The sequence below is a fragment of the Gekko japonicus genome, unplaced genomic scaffold (genome assembly GCF_001447785.1).
Source record: "Gekko japonicus isolate JY-2015 unplaced genomic scaffold, Gekko_japonicus_V1.1 scaffold24, whole genome shotgun sequence".
Lineage (NCBI taxonomy): Eukaryota > Metazoa > Chordata > Lepidosauria > Squamata > Gekkonidae > Gekko > Gekko japonicus.
In genome coordinates this window covers 2,928,111-2,945,007 of record NW_015164665.1, presented here as the reverse complement: position 1 = coordinate 2,945,007, position 16,897 = coordinate 2,928,111, and the positions used below count along the sequence as shown (strand labels likewise).

General features: G+C 41.3%; 1 protein-coding gene across 1 annotated transcript in view; it reads left to right on the top strand.

The window, feature by feature from the left end:
• Nucleotides 1–16,897, top strand: part of LOC107108575 (protocadherin-23-like) — a 66,314-nt gene that overhangs the window by 1,798 nt on the left and 47,619 nt on the right. Inside the window, exons 2-5 of the mRNA XM_015409031.1 lie at nt 4,107–4,343; nt 7,647–8,663; nt 11,257–11,444; nt 13,518–13,617. Coding sequence (XP_015264517.1) covers nt 4,107–4,343; nt 7,647–8,663; nt 11,257–11,444; nt 13,518–13,617 — 1,542 coding nt within the window. The remainder of the gene's footprint in view (nt 1–4,106; nt 4,344–7,646; nt 8,664–11,256; nt 11,445–13,517; nt 13,618–16,897) is intronic.

Sequence of the window (16,897 nt, the reverse complement as noted above, 5' to 3'; positions counted from 1 at the left end):
GAGTTTGAGGTGCGGAATGGAGTGAAGTCCAGTCAGCTTCCATATGCAAATGACCTTGAAACGCTGGCCCAATCAGAGAAGAGTGGCCTAGGCTGCGGTGGGTGGGAGAGAAGAGTGGACCCAGCACCCATCCAATGCCAACTGATTACTTTTGATATATAATCATATATTTATAAGATTTGTGTTGGTTTTTGTTCATTGGGTGATGATGTAAATGCTGATGGTCTCTAAAAGCCTGAAGCTGCCAGACGAAGAGCAAGAGGAAGCTAACACCCTTTCCTTGAGCCTGGATCTAACTCCAACTGAGAGCCCCTCCCTCTTACTTCTAAATGCTGTGAGTGGGACCTTCATGGGGAGGGAGGCACAGTAAGGCACTCTACTCCCCATGGAATCTCTGGGTTTTCATTCGTTTTGGATTATTGTTCCTGTGAGCCTCTCCCTGAGTCAATTTTGCCTAGGAAATGGTTGAAAAATATATACCTAGCTAAACCAAATAGTATATCTAATCTCAAAACAATGAGAGGGGGTATTTGGCACAAGCCCCACCATTATGCCCTCTGTATTCAGAGACTGTTTCTTGAGTTTCACTGTTTAGGCTAAAGAACAATCTTTGAGAGGGTGGGATCATGTTCTGTGCAGCTGTGTCCAAGGAAAGGAAAGGCATATGCCATGGTAGGTAGGAAGTGTACTCCAATGAAAGCTCACAGTAGTAGACAAGAGGAAAACATGCTCTTTTGGGAAGTCTACCAAACACTGAATCTATTGCTGTCCCACACCCCCATCCCTGATTTACAGAATGAAAACTTTGCATACTAAATCCAGGTCCTTACTAGTTGGTTGGTTGTTCTCACGTCATTTTATTTCATCTAAGAATAATTAAAACTGCAAATGGAATTATCTGGAGTTGCCACTTGCCACTTTATGTTGCATCTAGGAGAAGGGGAGGGGTCATAAGTGCTGCCCAGCAAGCTGAATTTGGTCATATTACCCCAAGAAAAGCCAAATATGTTGTCCTTAGAATATTGTTCTATGGTCTATCTAATCATAAAATGCCATTATCATCACCATACTAAGGAATGGGGGGAGGGAGCAATACAACTGTTTATTCAAAATGTATCTGGCAACAATAATAGATTTTCAGTCCATTACTCCAAAGTTACAATAGTGATTTTTTTCACAATGAAAAACAAAGACCCACTGTTCTTTAAAAAGATATTTTAAAATATAGTCTAAAGTGATCAAAAGGCAGTTTGTTTTTACAACGGTTTGGCATTGTCATAGGAAATTTTGCTAAGAGCACCTTTGATTTTTGGTGTTTTATCTGTTTTCCACTCTTCTGGTTAAATCCCAAATTAGTCATTCAGCTGGTGAAACAGCTCTAGCATAGTTAAATCAGATGTTTTAATTCTCCTTTGTTCCAAAGCTGACTTTCCTCTCCAGAGAGTATGTAAGAGAGAGTGATCATGTGTGTACAATAAAGGCAGTCAGATTCCAGAGCACACTCCGCTTTTGCTGCTAGTGCTTCTTGGACCATTATGGAATTTTCTTGCCTTCTGTTGCTTTGCAGTGTCTGTTGAAAAGCTAGCCTTGGCAGTTGGACAGAAGAAACGCCTAAACATTTTTGTACACAAGTGAGACCAGACAGCCCATGCTTGTATCGGTTTCACTGAACTATTAAATTGTTTATGTGGCTCTATATATAACAGAAAAAGATTAAGTACATAATCTAATATCTAATAAAGGTAATAATAAAATAGAAAAAATGATACCTTAATTTTATTTGAATTAAATGAAAAAAATCTTCGTGGCAAGGAAGAGCACCATTCCATGATAGATCTATGGACATACCAATCTGCTTTGAAGAAGGCAAGGTGGACATTGAATGGTCTTACTCATGCTCATTGTAGTCTCCAAAGCAGCCGGGGTGCTCTCTTAAAAATAATTGTAACGTATCTTAGATGTATTGCTTTTGGGAGCTGTACAAATGGAATTCTCCTGATTTTTGGCTTGTAGTTAATTGTATTGTTTACAAAAAATGTTTTCTTTGATTTTGATAACTTTTTTCCTAATTGACTGACTGTAGCTAAATAATATGCTAGTTCTCTAAAACTAAATTGCTTCTGAACTAATTACTCCAGATGAGGAAATATGTGGACTGAGAGCCATTCTAATCCCGTGGAGGGAATGGTGGGGGAACTGGACTCACATCCCTGCTCAGCCACGGAGTTGCTGCGTGGTTTAAGAGAAGCCACCCTGCGGTTTGATTAGCCCATCTACCAAGTGGAAATAAGAGTAACTCGATTTCACAGGGTCATTGTTGGGTCGAACAAAAGAGAGGCTGCGTTTGCACAGCAGATTCTATTATGTGTTTGGAAGGCTGCATGGAGTTTGAACAGTTGTGGAAGGTATGGGCAGGCAGGCAGAGACATCCATTTGATATGGTTGGCTGGCAGAGATAATCAGGGGTCCCTGCCAATTAAGAGGGTGTTTTGCGGCTAAACTTCTTGTTTGATGTAAAGTTGGTTAAAACAAATTACAATGAATTCACAAGACTTTTATTTACTTTCTAGCCCTCCTTTCTCACCGAGACTCAAGGCGGATTGTGAAGTATAAAAACAATGCAGTCATGTAGCATAAGACATTAATTAAGCAAAGCAGTAGACCTTGAATTACAAAATTAGAAAACAATGCAAGCCAAAACCATTATAAGATATGATATACCGTAACCTATGTAGAGAATGGATTACAAAAATAGAAGACAGGGTAGTAAGAACAAGAAAGTAATGCGATAAGGGGGGCAACAAACTACAGTACAATTGAAGAAAAGGTGACAAATAGGGTTTGGATCATTGACACTGCAATCCCAGGAAACAGAAGAATACAAAAGAAAGAACAGGAGAATATCACAAAATACCAAGACTAACTAATAGTTAGAGCATCTCTGAGAGAAGAAGATTACCATTATGCCAGCTGTAATTGGAACTCTTGGAGCAGTGCCTAGAAATCTCAAGAAACACCTGGACATTCTTGGCATTGAGCAAATAACACCAGCTCAGCTCCAGAACATAGTGTTGCTTGGAACAGCAAGAATCCTGCAAAGATACATCTGTAGTTCTGAAGAACTTGGCTAGATCTCAAATTGTAGAACACCATCTACGAGTCAAATATATGACTGTGACAATTCACAATAATAATTTAAAAAGTTTCTAGAAATCCACACATTCCTATTCACACTTTTCCTAGTAAGTACCAAAGCAAGTTTGGAAAATATCACAGTGAAACCAGGGAAAACCCAGAAGGTTGGTGGAAACACAATGATGTCATTCAATAGTCCAATTTAAATCTACTTCAATTGGGGGTGGGGGGTGGGGTGGCTCTATGCAGAAGCAAATTTAGTTGACCTTAGCCAGACTTTTCTCTCTCAGCTTCAGTCCAGCACTGAGATGATAATGCTGGCATACCTTAGAGGGATGGTTTAAGTACTACAGTGGGACAGATGAAAAGAACATTCAGAGTTCAAATGTGTATACTTAGTAAACTCCATTGAGTTAGAATGCTTAGGGTTGGACTACATGGAGGACCTTGAGTATAAGACTGAAGCTACTTCCCAGTTTCTTATTTATGGATCCAAAACTTCTGTACCATTTTAGTAATAACTGCTTCAAAACAGGGTGCCCCAGGACAATTAAGAAACTGAGGGCAAAAAGCTAGTCACATAGTTTTGTGAACTCCAGGTCTTAGCCCCAACAAAAAAAAATTCAGGAGTTAAGAACAGCACTTTTCTCTTGGATTTCTCATTCTGTCAGGTTCCATGTAGATCATGATCAATACTGAACTGAAGAAAACATCTGTTGAAGACACAACCAGGATTTGATTATTTTAACGTTGTATATGTTGGCCTACAGTAGCATTTTACAAATGCCTGTGACTTTTCATCTTTCTTTGTCTGAAGAGCTTTTACAACTCATTACAAAAAACCCCCGAACAAAGTATACAGGTTCTGAAGCTATCATTAAGATATTTAAAGGTTGCACGTGAACTTAAAACTTGTCTGATTGAGGTAGAAGTATCAGTGTCCTCTCTAATTACATTTTCCTTTTTTGCAGGAATTGTTTATCTGATATCAGCTCTCAGTAATGTGGAACATAGCAGTGTGCTGCTGACTGTCTCTGCTCGAGATGGAGGTGGTCTTTGTTCAGTTGTTAACGCAGTTGTGACTGTGAGGATCCTCCAAACTGACATGGCTCCTGCCGTATTTGAGCGATCACGCTATACATTTTCTGTCCCTGAAGATCTCCCTGAAGGCAGTGCTGTAGGAACAGTCAAAGCAAGGGAGCCTTTGAGTAAGTGTCCTTGGAATGCATTCAGACAGATTCCAGAACCCCAGATTGCTATGGGTTGCAAACATATGCAGCTGATACTGTTATCGTTATTTTATCCTCTTTCTTTCCAAACAAGCAGAAATAAAAAAACAATAATACTAAGCCTTAAGCCAATTCAGTAACTAATAATTGAAGTAAGTGAGAGCATTTTCTCAAGGTTTTTTTTAATGTATTGTTTCCTTATAGTTTCTTGGCATTAAAATCACATAAACAAACAGATTTCTTTTTTTTCTAGTTACAGCTATAGAAGCTTATAGGAAGTACTGGGCACAATCCACGTACACTGTGAGGGGATTCCAATTCATGTCTTTTGCCTAGGGTTCCCAAATTCCCCCGGGGGGCGGAATTCCCCCCGGTTTCGAGCCCCGATTCCCGCTCCCACGGAATCGGGGCCCGAGGGAACCCCCACCCCCGTGTGTGCGTCACCCGGAAGTGACGTCACACGCTGGGGGCGGGGCGACGCCATTTGAGGGGAAAACAAAGAGTGACGTCACTTCCGGGTGACGCTCCGGAAGCGCGCGCGCAAACCGCGCGCGCCCACACATCCTTGACTGGCTCCCGGAGCAACTGGAAGCTCCCCCGCCGGTAAGTTTTTTGTATTTGGAAACCCTACTTTTGCCCATGCATGTAGATGGGCACGAGCACAGGCTGGTAGGATTGCCAAGTCTTTGAGAGATGCTGGTGGTGGGGGAGTGTGGGGACATTCTGGGAGCCAGAAATGCTGTCGGGGGTGACACTCTGGTTTTTAGGCAAGACTCTATGGTAACATTGCCTTCAAACCATAGAGTTTTGCTCAAACACCAGAGGGTCTCCACCTGCATGCCCACGTCACTTCTGGGTGACGTAGGCACGTTGCTTGACGTTGCTATTTTTTTGGGGGGGGATTTCTTCCCACTAGCCAGCTGGCAAGAGCTTGCAAAACCAGGCAGTCCCCTGCCCCCAACTGGGGAATGGCAACCCTACAGGTTGTGCAGTAGGATCTTAGGAGGAGTAAGACATCTGTGTGCATTTCTCCGTTGGACTGTTTTGAAGTGGGGGGAGATCTGGAGGGGAGGAACATATGAGATTCACATATACCTTCAGTGCCTCTTTACAATGGTTGGTCATGTAGCTGTGTACACTTGTAGGCAGACAATGGTCAGAAGAGTGGCACTTTTGAGCCCTGTCAGAATAGGCTCTGTGCCCACAGTGCAAGTGGATCATTTCCTATGAATGTATTCATAAGTGGAGGTATAGTAGTCGTGGCCATGCAGGAAGAATAATTTGCTTATTTACACAATATATATGCTACCTTTCTGCCCTCACAAGGGCCGCCATTGCAGCTAACAAATCACATTTTAAAACTGTTAAAATCAGCTCCCCCAATTAACATACATCAACAGATTCAAAATTCATACAAAGACACAAAAATGAACAATTAAAACATTGGGAAGGAAGGAGGAATCATGGAGGAAATGCCAAATGAAATTAAAAAAATCTTCATCAGCGGGTGGAAAAAGCCAGCAAAAGGGGACAGATGTGTCTTCCTGGGGAAAGCGTTCCAAAGTTTTGGTGCTATGACTGAGAAGGCACTCTCCTGGGTTTCCACCTGTCTAATTTTAGAAAGCGGGTGCACCAAAAACAGGCCTCCAAAGGTAATCATCATGGTTGGGGGTACATGATCCTTCGGGTATGTTGGTCCCAAACCATATAGGGCTTTGAAGGTCAACACCAGCACCTTGAATTGTGCCTGGAAGCAAATTGAGAGCCAGTGAAAATGGGCCAGGACTGGAGTGATATGGTTCCTATGACACACTCCAGTCAACATTGTGTCTGCAGTGTTTTGTACCAACCAAACACTTCTCAAGGGCAGCCCCACATAGAGCATATTTCAGTAATCTAATCTAAGATGTAGCCAGGGTATGCTCCACAGTGGCTAGATCTTTTCTGCCCAGGGAAGGCTGCAGCTGCCTAACCAGTCGAAGCTGGTGAAAGCCACTCCTGGCCACAGCTACCCCCTGCTTATCCACTAGTAAGCCTGGGTCCAGGAGCACCCCCAAACTATGAACCTGTTCCATCAAGGGGAGTGCAACCCCATCCAGAATGGGTGATACCTTAGATCCTGGGTCAGACCTTCTGCCCTCCAGTAGCACGTTTGTCTTATAAGGATCAACCTTCAGTTTATTAGCCTGCATCCACTCCCAAATTGCCTCAGGCACTGGTTCAGGGATTCTTCAGCCTCCCTAGGATCAGCAGCAGGTGTTATATTTATAATGTTTATAAGTAGAATACTGTTTATAAATTATAAAGCAGCCCCTGGAGACAATTTGTTTTCAAGTGGTGGTGTTTATGAAACCTTTGCAAAAACAACATTTCCAATGATTCTTTCATTTAAAATATTGGTGGGGAAATAGGTATGCTAATAAGCAGACTGTATATATATATATATTTTCTTAAGATGTGGTGGGACTTTTTTTGGGGTCTGCTGAAGCATTTAAAATGATAAAATCATAGTGGGGTTTTCAGCAAGAGAATAGAGGATGTATTTTGTGAGCCAACTTGGGTCTCTGTGGAGGAACTGTGTGGGATAGAAATATTTTAATTAATAAATGACTATGGTTACAAAATTATTTCTGTCTTTCACCACTGTAGAGGCAAGTATATGAACCACGTAAAATTTTACTAAGATTGCCGAATGTGGACTAACAGTAGTCCAGGTGAATTTCATTATTAACATTCCATGGTTTCTTATAAAACATTCCTTTCCTTATCCTTGAGAGGCTCTACCTACCTTCACCGCACTCTAGATATGTTATAATCCCTTAGTTTGTACTGTGAGTTCAAGCTTTGATCATTTGGTTCTCACAACAGCTACACTGAGGAATTAAAATTGTATGCATGGAGTATTTGTGTTTCCTTAGTGTGGCGTTCTTCAGTTAAACATGATCTAGTTGACAAAAAGTTCCAGTATTTTCTGTATGAGAAATGATATTGATTTCTTCATAAAGTTAAATTCACAGCTATAGGGTAAAAGTCCAGATCTCATAAATGGGTTAGCATTTAAATAGAGTCTGTAGAGTATCCATTTGTCTGCTACACTCCAGAGATACCAGCAAGGAAAACAAGGGCTTAGGAAGCAAACATCTGTAAGGGGGGTTTGAATTGTTCAATTCACTTAGTAATGTCATGTCATATATTTTGCAGACATTCAAGAGTGTATTCTGTTAAGTGGAGCTCCTAAACAGCCAGATGCATGACTTTGGCTGTGCTTTGTCCCTCTTACAGATTTCTTGGAAACAATTTCATACAGAATTTCCTCTGGCGATCCCTACGGGAGATTCTCCATTGACTCTCAATATGGCATTATCCGCACCAAAAAATTGCTTGACCATGAAACCCATTGCCACACAGTTCTTACAGTGCAATCACAGTTGGGGAGCTTCCCTGTCTACAGCAATGTTCAGGTCAACATAACTGTGATAGATGTCAATGACAACCCTCCGGTGTTTGTTACAGAATCTGATAATATACGTATATCACATAGCACAGTATCTGGCACAGCTCTGTACATTGCTCATGCAGAAGACAAAGACAGTGGGCTAAACGGAGTGATCCGATACACTATTGTGAGCAATCAATCAGGTATTTTTACCATTGATCCAGTTCTTGGAGTGCTGTATCTTGCCAAGACTCTGGATACCAGTAAGCAGAAAGAGTACACAATACGCATTGCAGCTGAAGATCATGGAAGTCCTCCGCTGAGTTCTTTGATGGTCCTGACTGTGATTGTCGATGAACAGAAGGCACACCCCATCTTGAGTTTTGAAAATTTGGTCTATCACGTGGATGTCAGAGAGACATGTTCCATAGGTGCCATAATTCTTCAAGTACAAGCCCGGACGTTAGATCCACAATATACCCCTGGGCTATTTGTGTATTCCTTAGAGCATAACAAAGATTCTGCTTCATTTAGAATTGACCCCAAAACAGGCAGCATTTACCTACGAAATCCCTTAGACTATGAGCTAACTCAGTCACACAGTTTTAGAGCCTGTGTTACTAGCCCAATGGATAAGTCAGGGCGAAATGCAAGTACATCAGTAATTGTTAACGTCCTTGACGAAAATGACAATTCTCCTGTGTTCATGCGTGATGTCTATTTTTTGGAAATTGAAGAAAGTTCATTGCCCCACGGTGTGGTTGGCACACTCACAGCAGTGGACAAGGACTCTGGGAGAAATGGGCAGCTCTCCTATTTCCTCTTATCTGATGGCAAATATTTCAAAATCAATTCCAACACAGGTAATATATTTTACAATCTTCCCCGTGTTGTTTATGAAATGTACAATCTCTTCCTAAAAGGAAGTGATTGAAATGTATTTCTTGTGAATAAATGTGTTGCGGTTCCAAATTTAGAACTGAAAGCAGTGAGGTAAACAGATGCACACAAAAAAAGAAACAGTCTGAGTGAATTTTCTTTATTAGTGGCTTTAACTGTCTTATTTAGTTAATTGTGTGATTCTCCTCTGCTAAGGTTGAGGTTTTAAATGCCATTAAAATAGAGGCAGTGTGATGTGAAGTTTGACTAGAGTGGTCTCCACCTGACAGACTGAATCTTAAATGCAGCTATTGCAGGTGAGGATTGAGGTAAACAGGAAATAGCAACCTTTGTTAACTGTCTTGGATGGAATAAGGATGTTCAGTAAAGGTTTTATTCTTTCCCCAGCCTTAGGAATTGCACAGTATAAATGTGAACTTCTTCTGGAAATTCCAGTTCTTTAGCTAGCTTTTGTCAGAAACTAGGCTCTGAGACAACATAGTCCCCTCTTTAAAATGTCTTAGCCTGCTTATACTCAAAGCCAGGCTCTGAGAGTCCCTCCAGTCTTCACTCTGAAGGCATAGATTGCATCTGATGAGAGCTGACAGTTTGACAGATTTTCCTCTCCACTTCCACATGGAAGGCTCCTTTACCCTTCCATGGGTCATGATTGGCTGTTAGCAGACAGAAATAAAGGGGATTGGTGATTGAGAGAAAGGTGCAGGACCTTTGCCCATCTATCACATCCTCATACAGTGAATTGACAAGATATATAAAAGATTTATAAATAATCCTACAGCACCCGGTATTCCCAGGCGGTCTCCAGTAGATCCACAGTAGATCACATAACCTATAGCTACAATTAAATGGGAATTAATTTCAAACAAAATGCAGTCTAAAGGGATTGTTTTTGATACTGCTGGTCTTAACTCTGTATAATAAGATATGTAGTTACAAACAACCAGCAAAGACATTTAAAATTAGTACCAGTGGAAACCCTCAAAACTCCTGCAAAAGTGCAAAGTCAGGTGACAAAAAGTAGCCCTGTCTTTTCTTACATAAGTTATTACATGTATAAAACCCATCTGAGCAATTTAGGACTGATGCTAATCAGACCCTTTGATTGTATTATCAGTTAATACCTTCCATGTCAACCACACCTCTTTGAATCCATTCACTGAACTTCTTTAGATTACTTTGCAATCTCCGTTCCTTATACTTTCAGGTACCTGGTTATGATTCTTCTTGGTCCTTTCGCCTCTTTTTCCAGTCTGTTGTCATGTTCTTCTACTGTTGACTGGTAGCCTTCAGTTTTTGCTCTGGCGTTGTCTATCATTAGTTCTTGCTGTAAAATTTAGCCTGGCTATATTTTTATGTAATGTTTGCTCCCTTCAACTGTGCCATAGACACGGCTAAGACTCTTGCCTCTGTGGCCTTAGATATTAGTGGAGGACATCACTGCGAATATCAGTGCAATCCTATAACTCTTATCATGGCTTTAAGAGAATATAATTCTGGTTAGGGTTGCACTGTGAGATTTGGATCCTGCCTAGAATTTCCACAAGTGCAAGGGGGTAATTTTCACCAATTCTGCAGCTCAAAATACCCCCAAACTGAAATGCTGCTTCTGGATGACTGGACCCTCCAGGAATTGCTGGGAGGGGGGAATCATAGATCTTCCACAGGAGGAGGGAAACAGTGAAAGTCTCCTGGTACTCCCAAAAATTCTATGTGGGTTCCTATGCATAACAATTTTGTACTACAATTGTAAATAGAACATCCATTTGAGGAGGTGAACACTGTGAAATCAAATGCCTGATCCAAGATAAACAAAGCCAGCTATTTTAACAAGGTAAAATAAAATGCTTGAAATTCAAGCAAAAAGGAATGTGGAATGGAAATCAAGCACAAGTGATGAAGACAGCTGGCCAAGAGAGCCATTGCATTTTACAGATGTGGAACCTGAGACTATATCCTGCACAAAAGCTGTAGTATTCACCATCTGGAGAATGAGTAAGGAAAAATGGCCACTAAAGATGGGTCTGGGGAGATAATGAAGAGATCAAAGCAATTTACTACAGTTCCATTGCAATAGGGGTTTTTTTAGAAAAGAGATACCCACAAAATTGGGATGAAGTCCAGATGCTCAAGCAAGTGATTGCAACTCTATGGAATATCCTTTGTCTTATAGAAATGGGGGGGAAATGCTTGCAAGTCTCCAAAGAGGCTCTGATCTGAGAGGTCCCTAGTTTGTGATAAGTCAATCAGTTGCCAAAAGGTAAAATAATGTTCACTCTTTTCTTCCATTGGCAGTAAAAAGAGAGCATTTGGGCTTCTTTAGAATGGCCATCTGCCTTTAAAGTTAGGGTAGGTTTTTTGGTATGTGAAATAAAGTTGCTTGGAGTACAGCGAGATTATTATGACCTTGGAGATGCAAAGTCAGTGCTGAGTTCTTGCAAGTATCTATGCGGTACACATAGCAAATGACAGAAGTAGCTAATGGAGTGTGATCTGTGCAGCTGATAAAAGTGTGTTGTATACAGCCCATAGTGCTACTTCCTCTTGCTTGTTCTGCAGGTGAAATTATAAACTGGGTTGCATTAGACTACGAGCAACAAACCCACCACCAACTGGTTGTACTCGTGACCGACCACGGTGCTCCTCCACTTAATGCCACAGTAACGGCCTATATTTCAGTTACTGACCTGAATGATAACCATCCCTGCTTCCCTCAGTTTTCTGCTGGAACAGAGTTCAGCATCAAGGTTTGTAGTTATTACTTTAGACCATTTCTGTTTCTGGCTTTAAACAGCACCTCTGTTCCATATGTGAATTTTGTTAATGTGGAATAGCATGGCAGAGAGAATATTTCAGCGGGGTGTACAATTCATACAGTGTGGCTATTATGTTCACATTACAGCCAAAGACCTGTCTCCTCCTACATCATCCTCCAATAACTATTAATTTGTTTTGAGCACCATCTTGTGGTGACATGTTTGAACTGGGAGTGAAATCTGGCTAGAATTTGACATATAATTAAGGAAGTTTCACAGGGTAGCCATGTTTCATCTGCAGTAAAATGGTTAGAGTTGAGCTCAGTAGCACCCTTTAGACCAGCAAGAATCTAACAATGAGAGTTTTGACTCTAGAAAGCTTATACCCTGAAACTCTTGTTGGTCTCTAAGGTGCTACTGAACTCTCAAATGGGATAATTAAGGAAATATGTGATCAGCTAAGTGAGAATAAATCTGTAAGAACAGTACTCTTTTAGTTGTCCTGTGATTGGCAATCATAGCCATGTTACCAAACAAATATTCCCCCCTCCCTCTTTTTGCTTTTTAATATCCAGCCTTATGAATAAAGCTGGCCCAGTGTGTTGTTTTATGTTCATTGGCTTTAATAAAAAGTATTGTGTAGCTTCTGTTTTTGGATTTCACCATGGGCCAGTGTGGCTTCTTACATTTTTTTATCGTTCTAAGGTGAGCGCTATAGCATTAAACCACTCACTGCTATAGTGGTTTAGCGCTATAGCATTCACTTGCGAACGTAAAAAAAAAAGTCAGAGGAAGATTGCACTGTAAAAAAGGGCAGGGGAAAACGTGTCACTGTTTGGAATGACCATAGCACTTCAGAGACAGCTCATTAACAGAAGGAAATTCGCCATATGAAACCCCCATCCCTGTATCGCTTTAGTCGAAATCAGGCCAACAACGAATAACATACAGTTTAGAATGGCAATGTGAAAAGAGAATCTGTACATTTTTAAGTGTTTTTAGAAAGTGGGTGGGGCCACTTAGGGCTCTTGCCCAGCAGGGCTTCTGATTGGCCACTGGAGATCTGACTGGCTGGGCAGATGAATGGTTTCAGCCCCTGCTGCCACCACATGTCGGTTTTATTCTCTTTTGCTCCTCTTTCCCAGTGTATTTTAAAAATTACCATTCTTTCCCCCTGTACTTCGGCTTCCTCTGTGTGTGTGGCTCTGCCTCTTACAGCAGCCATTTTGTGGCTGGCTCTACCTCCTGTGGCAGCCATTTTATGTTTGTGCCCACCACCCAGTTTCAGAATTCCAAAGGTGCCCACAGGGACCAAAAGTTTGGGGACCCCTGCTTTAAGAAAGAACATTATCTTTAAGTTGTACATTGATTGTAGTCTATTAAAATGAATCTTTTTCGGAGATCCTATTTTGTACAAACTTAGCCGGTTTGGTGTAGTGGTTGGAAGCATGGACTCTAATCTGGGAGAACCAGGTTTGATTCCCCATTCCTCCACATGCAGCCAGCTGGGTGACCTTGGGTCAGTCACAGTTCTCTCAGAGCTGTTATCTCATGAGCAGTTCTTGAAAGAGCTCTCTCAGCCCCACCTACCTCACAGGGTTTCTGTTGTGGGGAGGGGAAGGAAAAGGAGATTGTAAGCCACTCTGAGACTCCTCTGGGTAGTGAAGGGTGGGGTATAAATCCAATGTTGCGTGAAAGGCTAGTAGAAAAGAGAAAGAGTTTAGTAGCACCTTAAAGACTAACAAAATTTGTGGCAGGGGATGAGCTGTCATGAGTCACAGCTCACTTCTTCAGTATGCTTTCTGCAGCTACAGACAGGCTATCATGGTTACACATTTTGATCTATCGCTATAGAAGACCAGGTTTGAGAAGTGGCCAGAAGAGGCTATGGCACAGAGAAGCTGTAGAAAGAAAGCTGCTATGTATCTGTGGTTGAGGTCCTTTAGCAGACCACTTCACCCCAAATAGCATTTAGGTTTCAGCTGCTTCCTTTCTATTATGAATTTAATTTTGAAGGCTTTGCCATTTGGAAAGCTCAGTTGTAAACAAACTGTTTGCCATTAGGTACTGGAAGGGCAACCAGCAGGAACACTAGTTGCCACTCTACATGCCAAGGATCTTGATTCTGGAAACAATGGCATGGTGTCATATTCATTGTCATCAGGTAAGGATTCCTAATTTGTCAAGTGCAAATAGAGTAATGAAGTGCAATGCATGGGATAAAGGGGGCAGTAAACCTCTCATTGTTTGTACTTATGCTTGGTAAGCATGGATACAGCTTTGGCTTCTATTCCAAACCCTTCCATTCCCATTTAAGACTGGTTCACAGATGTGAAGGGAGCCTTGCAACTTTCCATTACATGTGATGTGCTGCCCATTTATGGTGAAGTAGAATCCATGCCTTGAATTCAAAGTATAGGGGAGGGGGGCGTCATAAAATGTCCAGTTTTCCAACTTTTCCTTTAATGTCAGTGGCTTGAACCATGTGCCTATCATGTACAGCTCTATATATCCTTGCCTTTTGAAGGTCACTCGTGTATCCCTGGACACTTGCTCTTAAGGGTTTCATCCCATTCCCCCCCCACACACACACAGAGTATTCAAGGGAATATAGCACTTCAGCCAAGAGATAAATGGTGTTGATGATGGTGATACTAAAGTATGTTAGGTGCAGCTCAGGATTTTGTTAATTGTAGGTAAATGTTTTTGATATCCAAGTGGAAAAATGATCTTGCCTTTCCCATGACTAGCTTGAAATCTTTGTCTAGCTATTGCTCTGAATCTGCGACATGGATTAAAAGATAATCCGAGCAAACAATGGAGCTTGTGTTCTATAGATCCTGTTTCATCCTTCGTTTGATGGAATGTTTGCCTGATTGTGTTCTGCAGCAAAGTTATGTTTATCTTTACTCTTGCTATGGGAAAAATATAGTAAAAGTAGAATGTGAATGGGACATTTGAAGGCCTGGTTTTAGTTTATGTGAACCTCTTTTCCAAACATTGTAGTTCCAGTGTATGTCTCGTCTTGCAGATGGAGCTTGTGTTCTATAGATCCTGTTTCATCCTTCGTTTGATGGAATGTTTGCCTGATTGTGTTCTGCAGCAAAGTTATGTTTATCTTTACTCTTGCTATGGGAAAAATATAGTAAAAGTAGAATGTGAATGGGACATTTGAAGGCCTGGTTTTAGTTTATGTGAACCTCTTTTCCAAACATTGTAGTTCCAGTATATGTCTCGTCTTGCAGCTGAAGTGATGCAATCATACACCATATACATTTTATTCAGGAGAGTAGAGCACAAAACAAAAGAAGCAAACTTTGTTAAAAATATCATCCTATGGCACCATAAAGACTAGCACATTTACTGCGATATGATGCTGGCACAGTTTGTGCCAGGATAAGCTGTTTAGGAAGCAATCCTAAACAGGTGGTCTACTCAGAAGTTAGTCCCATGTCACTCAGTGAGCTTACTCCCAGTAAAATGCCCATAGGATTTCAGCATCAGTCTTTGAAAACAGGATTTATTTCTTTATTTGCTGCATCAGACACTTGCAGCTGCTTTACTGGAATTCATTTTTGGAGGACTGTGTAGAGGATTTGCGTCTGAATGCCATAACAGTATTTTGTATGCACTGCATTATTGGAGAAAGTTGTCATTATTGGAGAAAGCTGTCATTCATAGCATATTAAATATCTAGTAATTGGAATTTTTAATTGAAAATTGACTAGGTTGTGCCCGGATAGGCTAAATTTTACATTTTTCATTTGCTGTTATCTTTTACATGGGAAAAGTTCAAATCATGTTCCACCATCAGTTTATACTTGCCATAATTATTTGTTAGTGGAAGAACTCACACTGAACTATCACATCACTAAATTACTGTTTTCCTTGGGCTGGGGGAGTGAATAGAAATTATTTCACACGAGGAAAGCAAGAATTTCAAACTCTATGAATTCCAGGAAGACTATAGTAGTGAGTCTTAATTGTGAGAAACTGGATATATAAACCCTGTTTTCTGGGCTTCCCTCTTAACTAGTAAACCCTGGAAGTAGGTGATGGCCTTTGTTCAGTACAAGGCTTGTGGATATGCTATAAAATAACACCACTGTTCAGAGACTGCAGCTGGTAGAGAACATCACAGCTTGCCTCCTAAGGAGTATTATTTGTCAAAAATGTTAGATGCGAGGCGTGGTGACATCACCCAGAAGTTACATCATTGCATCACCAATGTCGGGGGGACAAAACTATGTTTGGACAAAACTATAGTTTTTTGCCTTCAAAATCATAGTGTTTGCCCAAAAACTAGACCATCACCCCTCCAACATCGGCAACGAGATGGTGTCACTTCTGGGTGATGCCATTGTTCTGGGGACATCACACGGCGATGTTTCTGTTTGGGGGTTGGGTTTCCCCCACTGGCCAGCTGGCCAGCGGATCAGAGCCCCCAAAAGCGGGGGAACCCTCACTGGGACCTGGAGGCTGGGAACCCTATCCCCAGCCCTAAGGTGTTTTCCACTAGAAGAAGGAAAGGTTGCTGATATGTGGCCATTTAAGGTCAGATTGCTCAAAATTGTAATGAACTCCACTTTCTGAGTTGGGAGACTCCTTTGGAAGAATTATTTTGTCTTGGTGATGCTAAGTTGCATTCCCTGAATAAGGTCATTCTATCTTTTCCTCCTCAGAAACATATAGTTTCATCATTCACATACATCCTCTTGTTAACAGCTTGGAAAATGTTGAGAGCCACAGTTGCATAATGGTTAGAGTGCTGGACTAGGAAATAGGAGGTTCCAGGTTCAAATCCCTACTCAGTCTTGATGTTCACTAAGTAGTCTTGGGCAAGTCATTGTCTTCTAGCTTAGGTTATCTCACAGAGTAGTAGTGAGGATGGATTGTGGAAGGGAGAGCAATATTATCCTGAGCTCCTTGAGAAAAGGTTAGGATAAAAATTAAATTGAGGTGAATGCGTCAACCCATGAGGGTGGAAAGTCACTCGTTCTACTTGGTTGTGGTCTAAGAAAATGCAGTTGTTGGAGTAGGGCTCAGGCTAGATGCAGCTCTTGATTTGTTTGTTTACGTCTAAGAACCCCCTCCCCACCAAACTTTATATATGTACATCTAATCTCTCTCACACAAATGCACATGGCTACGCACTAGGCTGCTTTTGACAGCCATTTGCACAGTGACAGGTTCTAAGGTACCCCATTTGGATGCTGAAATTAAATATTCATATGGAATTGTATGCAGAATCTGGCTGGATGATGAGGCGAACAAGCTTTCCTACAGGGAAATGTAGGGAAGTTTGAACTTAGAAGTAGATGCATATCCATAAGTCATAGACAAGTGGCTTCCGGTGCCGGTGACAGGTTCTAAGATTACACCATTTGGATGCTGAAATTAAATATTCATATGGAATTGTATGCAGAATCTGGCTGGATGATGAG